Source organism: Astyanax mexicanus, chromosome 1 (assembly GCF_023375975.1).
Source record: "Astyanax mexicanus isolate ESR-SI-001 chromosome 1, AstMex3_surface, whole genome shotgun sequence".
Taxonomy (NCBI): Eukaryota; Metazoa; Chordata; class Actinopteri; order Characiformes; family Acestrorhamphidae; genus Astyanax; species Astyanax mexicanus.
The window spans coordinates 41993490-42003204 of record NC_064408.1 but is presented as its reverse complement, the minus strand read 5'-3'; the positions used below and the strand labels follow the sequence as shown (position 1 = coordinate 42003204).

Below are 9715 nucleotides of genomic sequence, written 5' to 3'. Positions count from 1 at the left end.
CTTGTTGTGAGTTTTAGAGTGAAGTGGCTTTTACTGTAATTTTATATGTGTACAACTTAACAGTGCAGAACAAACAGTGTCAAGCCATCCTTGGCTTTAAATCCAAATACGTGTATGCTCATGATTTTAAGGGAGACCAGAGACAGTTGTCACATGAGATGGTTGTAGCACCTTGAATTCCTGTAATTAGAAACAAGATCGTGTTGTGAATACACTCACATGCTCAGTTACACTGTATTCTTGCTAACAAAAAAGAGGCACATTTGAAACTCCCAGAGAATAGTTTTTAAGTTTTAGTATAGTTTTAAGTATAAATAAAAATTTCTATAAGATTTTGGATACATTCCTGAGATCCAATGTCTAGGAATTCTAACAAGTATTATTACAATCACTGTTTTATAGCCTAAACATTAAAATGACTAACGTGTCAAACTAGCAGTCAGCCCAGTTCACATGAGGTGAAAACTTGGCTGGTGATACTGGGGCGGTTGTAACGCCTCGTCACAATTATCTCTGAAACAAGTAGTCAGTGACATTTGTATTTTAATAACATATATTAACAACACCAGCATAATTTAGCTAATTTGTGTGTAAATACGTTGGTTAATGGAATGCTTACGGTATTAAACAACCTGGAAGCGTAAATATAAATTAATAATAATAAATACAATAATTATTGTTTTTAAAAATCCAAAGGCAGTTTGTAATGAGCTCTTATATATATATATATATATACACTATATACTATACTAGCTACAATTACTGGGACAACTGTGAACATGCTGTAATATAGTGCTTCTTTTGTATTTTTGTAAGGTAGCACAATTCGACAGAACACAAGTTTTTACTGTAGGAGCAGGATACAGAGAAAAGGGTCAAAGTGTGTGTGTGTGCAGTTGGAATTCCAATCAGATGTTGAAAGCTTTCATTAGAAGGGAAGTCCACAAGCACTTATATGTATACTCTGTAACTTTTATTTTGTATCATATTTAATACAACAAAAGGTTATTGCACATAATAGCATTTTTTACACAACATATACGACACTGATTGACCTCTTTTACCGTTAAAAATTTCCTAGTAAATAATCTAAAGGTGCCGAGTGGTCCAGCGGTCTAAAGCGCTGCCACTATGAGGAGGAGGTTCGAACCCCAGCTCATGCAGCTTTGCCATCAAGCTGCCGGCGTTAGAGGGAGCAAAATTGGCCCTGCTCCCTCCGGGTGGGTAGATGGCGCTCTCTCCCCACATCACTCCTATGGTGATGTCTGCAGCACAGGGCGTCTGTGAGCTGATGTACCAGAGCCGAGCCGCTGTGCTTTCCTCCAAGCACGCTGGCTGCTCGGCAATGCTGCATCAGCAGCAGCTCGAAATGAAGCAGTGACTGACTTCACATGTATCGGAGGAAGCATGTGTTAGTCTTCACCCTCCTGGTGTGTTGGGGCATTACTAGTGATAGGGGGAGTCCTAATGAGTGGGTTGGGTAGTTGGCCGTGTAAATTGGGGAGAAAACGGGAAAAAATAGAAATAAAATTATATATAAAAAAAAAAAATCTAAAGGTAATCTAAAACATAATTACATGTGTTTGTGCTGAATGTAGTGAACAGGAGGTCTAAGTGGGGATGGGGCAAAAATAGGTACCTGATAATATTTTTTTATATTGTTAAAATATATTTGTTTATTACATAAAATGTTATTTTTTATCATTAAAATCATTATTAACATAAATCTTTATTTATTTATTTATTTATTTATTGGTTACAATGATGTTGCAGATTTCTCAAAAACCTAAATATGTACAGTCTTAGTTCAGTTCTTTAGTTCAGTCTTATAAAGTATTCTATTTTATTATAAACTATGCCTTTTAGCCTTTTGCACACTGGTTGGGTACCACGTTGTACAGTAGGTGCCCATTTTACTTTTTGCCCCTGCCCTTAAAAAAGCTTTAAAAACCTTTGTACAATATTTGTGTATGGAACTATGTATAAACATTTTTCAAATTTCAAATATTCTAAACAATGTAATTTTCTTCCAAATCCACAAATAGACATGCTGGAACATCAAGTGGCTTGAACTTAGCACAATTGATTAAGGTGTCTCAATTGATTTTTTAATTATCTGTTTTCCTAAATAGTCCTAAACAAACATGAACTGTGTGTGAATTTTTTTTTTTAATATTAAGTAAAAATCAACATTTTAAGATGCAGTGCTGTATGGGGTTCAAGCACAGTAGAGAAATATTTAACTTTTAAATATTTTAATTAAACACTTCAAAAAGGTATTTTGAATTATGAAGAATAACCTGTGTTTTATTTTCTTTAGTCACAGAGGTGATACGTCTTTATAATAAGCTAATAAATAATTATTAGAAAGTTAACATGGGGAAAATATATGAAATGGCTGTAATATAAAATGGACACTGGGGTTGAGGTAAACATTTTTATTGGTATGATTACAAAACATTTTAGCAGCACAGTCTAGATGAACACAGAAAAAATAGGAACCCCTTTCCACCTTGAGGCTAAGAGGGGATAGAAAAGCAAATTAATTAGAAGGTGTATTTAACCATTGTGTTGTCTTGCGGGTTAAAAGTGACCCACTACTATGTTTAGCTGTACAAAAAATACCCTAAACTATCTTTTTTTCAATTTTATGACATTTGCTGTACACCACTCGGGTACAAAAATTGTCTTATGGGTCCATGAATTTTTGTCCATGAATTATAAAAGCATTTAAACACCAGACTAGACCAAGACCACACATAAACTCTTTCTAATACACACAGCATCAAACATCATAAACATGACTCCAGGACCAACAGTGTATTCAGCTGCCCATGTCCAGAACATTTCATCCCATCCACCTTTCTCCTGTTCATCACACCAGCCATAAAAAAAAAATCATCCTGGAGAATACAAATTTGGAGGATTCAAAATTCAGTTAGGCTGCTTTATTTTGGGGCTTTGTTACAGCGGGCCATTTTTGACCCATAGGACAAGGAGAGTAAACAGTATGTTAAGATCGCTCAAGGGTTAAGGGAAAACATTTAAAATACATACTGTAAAAATATATTTATGTATTTTTTATCTCCAGATACTGCATGTCTTACTGAACAGTTCAACAGCGATTGAACATACTGTAAAACTGTAAACGCAAAAAATAACAAAATGTTACCAAATCAAGAGATTTCATTTCCATTTCTACATTTACTCTCTTTATCTGTGTTTAATTATTTGGTCACACAGTTTAACTGATGATCTAAAACCAACTCCAAATCCAGCGTAGAGGGGCTGAGTGAATGTGGTGTGGACTGTGTGTAGGAGGGTCATTGTATCAGAGACGCTGTAGAAGGACAGAGTTCCTGCACTGTGATCCACATACACTCCTATTCTGGAGGATGGAGGAGCTGAGATCTTAGTCTCGGTGTTGTTGTACCAGAAAGAGGAAAAGGGAACACAATTGAGACTCCAGGACAGATTGTTGCGTCCAAAACAGCATTTATTACCCCATCCTTTCCTGCTGATCCCTTTATATGAGACAGATATTGAGATCCACCCACGTCTCTTACTGCTCCATTCAACCTCCCAGTAACAGCGTCCACTCACACTCTCATTGCTCAACACCTGAAAATAACAGTCAAATCTCTTTGGATGTTCAAAATATTCATACCACGGTCTTCTATTTTCTACCTCTCTGTTGCTCTCAGACAGTTTGAGGCAATGATGTGCAGTATTGGGATCCAGAGTCAGTTGACAGAAATCTAATCAAATTGAAAAAAGGAAAAAATATATATTTTTTATATACACCATGAATATATTTCATCTGAAATATATCATAATAAAGACATAACTACACCTTTAGATTTCAGAATTTGTTTAATGTCATCCATCTCAAAAAGCTGGAACAGCACGGAAAGTGCAAAAAACTAAGAACAGTGTTTCTCACATTTTCTTTGACTTTTATTTGATTGGAGACAGAATGATCCCAATATGTTTTATGTTTTGCTCTACTTCATTTCATCTATTAATATACATTCCTGCATTTCAGGCAATACATTCTGGTAATTTAATTATGATTTTGCTGCAAAAGCAGCATCCACAAAAAGTGAAGAACACTCCAGTCTCTCCCACATTCAGCTCTGCCTGCGATCTCCTTTCTCCGGACTACATTGCCCAGAATGCACCACACACAGACATCACACCCATTCCCAATCACATGACACGTCCAGAGAGTCAATCACCTGAATTCTAAACACCTGCATTAGGCCCTATTTAAGGGGCTCACTCCAGCTCATCCTTTGTTGAGTATTGACAGATTTATTTTCGTTCAGCGCATTTCCCATTGCCTGTGTTTACTCTCTCGTTTTTGACCCTGTTTGCTCTACCGACCTTGATTTTTGCCTGCCCTCTGATACTGCCTTGCCATGTTTGACCTCTGGACTGTTATGTCATCACTGGTATGTTATCTCCTTGTTGCTGCTGTTTACTGGTGTTGACCTTGCTTTGTCTGTCTATGCCTTTGTCTTATACTTTTATCAATAAAGTATATTTTGATTTGCATCTGAGACCTGCTCTATCGTGACAACAGGGTTCCTCAAGTAAAGACTGGAAGGGAATGATCTCCAGTCGCTCAGATGGCACCAAATCAATGACCATCATTCAACAATAGCTGATAGAACCACATGGACAAGAGATTACTCTGGCAAACCTATATCAAACACTGCAATAATAAGGAGTTACATTCACAAATTAAACTTAAAACTGTACTGGGCAAAACAAAATCCTTATGTGTCAACTATGTCCAAAAGTTGGGGCTTCTTTGGGCTCAGAGGCATTGGGGATAGACCATCACACAATGAAAACATCTACTAAGGTCAGACGAATCAAATCGAATATTTTTTGGAAGAGATGGATGCCATGGGTTTTGGGCCAAAGTTGAACAGGACAATCCAGAATGTTATTAGAAAGATAACATTTAAACAGGGATGCCTATGCAGTTTTCAAAAAGACAACGCAATGCACAGTGCCCACATTACAAAGGCATGGCTTTGGAAGAAGAGGGTAAAGGTACTGGATTGGCCTGAATGCAGTTCTGACCTGTCCCCACTGTATGATGAAAATTTTGAAATGAGAAATGCAATAATGACCTTGTACTGTTGCACACCTTAAGATCATACTGTCAAGTTTTAGATTTAAAAATAAGGGATATTTTCCTCTGTACGCTTAAAGCCGTCCCACCAGCCCAACGAAGGTATCCCTTACATTTTAAGACAGGTTTACAAAAAATCTAAAATAACTACAAGTGAACCACTTACACACTACAATTAGATTATCAGAATCTGAAATGTTGTGAACATTCCTACATATGTCATTCTTTTAATACAGCCAAATTAAAAACCCTTTTCTATATATTTTTTAAAAAATTAAGATTTCATGTCTTTTTTGTAATAAATGCACTCTTTTATATGATATATTTTTATTTATTTAATGGATTTAAAATTAAACAAAGGGTGCACAAATTCTGCAAAATTACTGTTGGTGACCTAAAAATAGTATCATGAGCTTTTACTAAAAGGACATGGACCAGATATGTTTCATCAGTAAAAAATAGTCCTAAGGGGCCTGCACAATAAATTTTAATTAATACTTCTTCCTTTTGATCACTCCACCCCTGATCAGTTCAGTTAATTTTGGTCCTCTCCACATTTCTGCTTAAACTGAGTCACAAGCTATATTTTTTTTATTTTAAAAGGTTTAATCTGTGTGTTTTATTTTGGAGACGAGTATTTTTAAGCAGCTATCAGAAAAATCTCATCACAGTTTACATGATTAGCCTACCGTTACCTTTCTTTTAGAAAAATCGCTTTATGTCCAGATATGTTTAAACATCAGCAGCTCCGACTAGCTGCCTGAACTCACAGCGACGGGGGGCTTCCCCACACTGACCCTCCTTTGCAAGCTGATTGGCTGTTTCTCCTGAAAGGCGGGACTATCTCCTTGAACCGGCTCCATGATTGGTTAAGAGACACTGTCTCCTCAATAATATATATTTTTTATTTTAATATAATACGGGAAATTTACGGGAAAATACTAATACGGGAGGACAGCGGGAAAGAGGAGTAAAATACGGTAGTTTCCCGGCCAAAACGGGAGACTTGACAGGTATGCTTAAGATTTATTCGCAGAAAGAATGGGACAAAATGTCCTGGAACATTTAATCATTTGGTATTTTTGTTCTCAACTTTTTTATGTGTTGCAGGCCTGAAATGCAGGGAATGCATTTATATTAATAAATGAAATATAGTTGACCAGAGAAAACATTAAGTATATTGTGTTCATACTGTCTTCAACCAAATCAAATAAAATGTTTTTTAATATTTAATTTTAACATAAATATATAAATAAATATGTGTTTTTAGTTAAGTAGACAGTATTTGTAGTTGAGTGTATGTGTGTGTGTTGTACACTTACATTGTAGGAAATCTTGTCTGCTCTTTGGTTCCGAGGGTAAACTCTTCTGAGGTGCTGCAGCTGTGGAGAAACACACAGTGATTTAACGAAATGAATGAAAGAGACTCAAACACTCCATTCAAAAAGAAAGAAGCAGCTCACAGATTTATAACCCCATTACTAACTTTATACTACATTGCATCAATCTATATCTGCATGCAATCAATATATATATGATATATATATATTTAAATATCATTAAAATATTAAGTTAATTTTAATGATATTTAAAATGGCCATGACTCAAGCATATCAACAATTTTGTGCCTACACTACAACTACATGTTCTTTAATTCGATCAAATTTGATGTTTTAGTTGCAGGTTATTGTTGAACAGAACACTATAATGAGTGTTTCCAAAGAAGATGAGCTAAATGCACCTTCATGAGGTCACATACTTTCTGTGGTTTCAGCCTTGCTTATGCTCAACAACAGTATGCCTTTTTAAATTAATGACAGGTGTTGTTTTGAAATGTATTCAATGTATTCATTCGAATTTGGATCATTGTAGGAGAGCAAAATGAGCTTTATGAACAGCATTGGTTAAGAAAAAGTTTGCAATCTGAATGTCTGGTAAATCATCTAATCATCCTTTACATCATGTAAAGGATGTACATGTTGCTTATTTGATTGTGTTATAGTTTCCTTTAGTTCGTCTCAGAAAAATACATAACTGTCCGTCCATGTGTTTCCCAGCAAGAAATTCCTCTTACCCTGTGAAGAGATCTTACTTAAATCCACACTGCAGACTTTCTCCAGTCGCTTTTTCAGATCAGAGAGAGATTTCCTCACTCCATCAAATGAGAGATGATGATGGACAGTGCTGCTGGGTGAATCTTCACCTCCAGAAGAGACACATACAGACTGGAAAGTCTACATAGAGAATAAAGAAAAATGATAAAAATAAAACCTACATCAGATGAGATAAGATAGATCTTATAACTCTTATAATTTTAGACTTGTCTGTCTTCTGTTGAGGGAGATCAGACAGTGTCTCTGTAGACGTGTTTTGTTACCTGGAGGAAGTGGATGTGATCCTCTGTGTGTGAAAGCTGCTCCAGCTCAGTGTTTCTCCTCTTTAGATCAGTGATCTCCTGCTCCAGCTGCTCCAGGACACCTTTAGCAACACTCATTTGAGCTTCCTCCTGACCTTTGACCTCAGAGCTCTTTTTCTTTATTAAGTGGATCAGGTTTGTAAGGATCTTCTTACTCTCCCCTATTGCTACCTGTGCAGAGAGTTAAATAGACACTCTACACTGTAAGCCCGAATGAGTTGAATTTACTTAAAAAATTTAAGGAAACCGGTTGCCTTAAAAAAAGTTAAGTAATGGGTAATGAAATCTGAAGTTAGCACAACTAAGAACATCAAGTTACTACAACTAAAAGGAAAGTTGATTTAACTTTTTTATTTTTGTTATACTGTAAGACCCGATAAGTTGCGTTTACTTAACTTTTTTAAGGAAGCCAGTTTGTTCAGATTCTTTAAGTAATGGGGAATGAAACTTGAGTTAGCATAAATTAAAACACCAAGTTATTACAACACAACTAAAGAGAACTTGATTTATTTCTAAGGTAGCCCAGGGGGAATCACTACACACTGATGGTGAGTGTCAGAAACGTTTGGACACACCCAGTATGCAAATAGATTGTAACAGAAGCCAATGGAAAAGAAGCTGCCAATGGCAACAGACTAAACTCAGTTATTATAAGTTGGTTCAACTCAAAGATCTCAGTTTGTATGTATATGTGCACATATGTTCAACTAACTCTAAATAGTTGAGTAATGTTTATAAATATCCAATTTCATGTAAAACAGACTTAAATAAGTTCAAACACCGTATGGGTTTACATTGTAGGATCCTGTTTACAACTGTCCTTAAAAATTTTTTTTTGTGATCAGATGATGTTTTTGACCCTATAAAAGCCATGTGTAAAAACATTAGCGTATAAACCAGATGGAAGATTTCTGCAAAGCTCAAAATAAGTGGTGTTAAGTTGTTGATGCTCATCAGGCTGGAAAAGTTTACAAGCTCCATGCCTACTACAGACGTATTTCATCACTACAGGATACCGAGTCATAAATGAAATGTTTCATAATTACGATAAATGATCGGGACAGCCCTGACTTGCTCTGGGGAAAGACCGGAGGACTAAAGACTGGATTACAGAAGCCACACACTACATGATATTCTGGAAAGATCATAATTTTTAAATCATCATAAAATCAGGAGACTTTTTGTTAAAATCAGTCAGGCATTACTGAGAAACAACTAGTTCAGCAGCACTTTTCTCATTACTCACCTCAAAAGACATCACATCCTGTTTCATCTTCTGCAGGTTTTTCTCTTTCTCCTGGAGTTTCTGCTGAGATTTCTTCTGCTCCTTTTCTAGCTTACTCTGAGGATCAAATGAATGTTTTATTGACCAGAATAAACCAGATACCGCAGATAAATTAGCAATATAATAATCCTGAATTGCCTACATACCCGTTTGTTTGCTCTTTCTTCTACAACTGGAACTGAATCATGTCCTTTATGTTCACTTATCATGCACATGTAACATATACAGGTCTGATCAGTGCGACAGTACATCTCCACCAGTTTATCATGCTGAGAGCAGATCTTCTCCTGTAGTCGTGTGCAGGCTTTGACCAGCTTGTGCCTCTTCAAGGCTGGAATTTCAAGATGAGGTTTAAGATGAGTTTCACAAAGTGAAGCCAGGCACATCAAGCAGGACTCACTGGCTTTACGCTTTCTCCCAGTACAGAAATCACACTCCACATCTCCAGCTCCAGCGTAACAGTGAGCAGGAGAAGCAGCTCGGACTTCTGTCTTCTTCAGCTTCTCCACCACTTCAGCCAGCATGTTGTTTCTGCGTAGAACAGGCCTCGGAGTGAACGTCTCTCTGCACTGGGGGCAGCTGTAGACCCCCCTCTGATCCTCCTGATCCCAGCAGCCATTGATACACACCACACAGTAACTGTGTCCACAGTTAATGGTCACTGGATCCTTCAGTAGATCCAGACAGACTTGACAGCTGAACTGATCCTGATCTACTGAAATACTGGCCTCTGCCATCTTCTCGTGCTTCTAGGCATAGATGGAGAGAGAAAGAGAGAAAAAGAGAGAGAACAGTTTCGTTTTCCCTGAACTGAGTAGGTGGAGCATCCTGCTTCGTGTTTGTTAATCAGTACCAGTGGTTCTCTATT

The 9715-nt window shown here is 36.7% G+C and overlaps 1 protein-coding gene across 2 annotated transcripts; it reads right to left on the bottom strand.

Moving 5' to 3' along the window:
* Positions 1-91: 91 nt before the first annotated feature.
* On the bottom strand, positions 92-9618 carry LOC103023775 (tripartite motif-containing protein 16-like). Of its 2 annotated transcripts, none has more exons than XM_049479025.1 (6): positions 8994-9618; positions 8809-8904; positions 7524-7733; positions 7221-7380; positions 6469-6528; positions 92-180 (listed from the first exon to the last, which is right to left on the bottom strand). In XM_049479025.1, coding segments are annotated over exons 1-6 (1119 nt in total). In that variant the 5' UTR covers positions 9585-9618; the 3' UTR covers positions 92-178. The 2 variants fall into 2 exon arrangements, with proteins under 2 accessions (XP_049334982.1, XP_049334978.1); XM_049479021.1 differs by lacking the exon at positions 92-180 and adding an exon at positions 2424-3758.
* Positions 9619-9715: the final 97 nt, after the last annotated feature.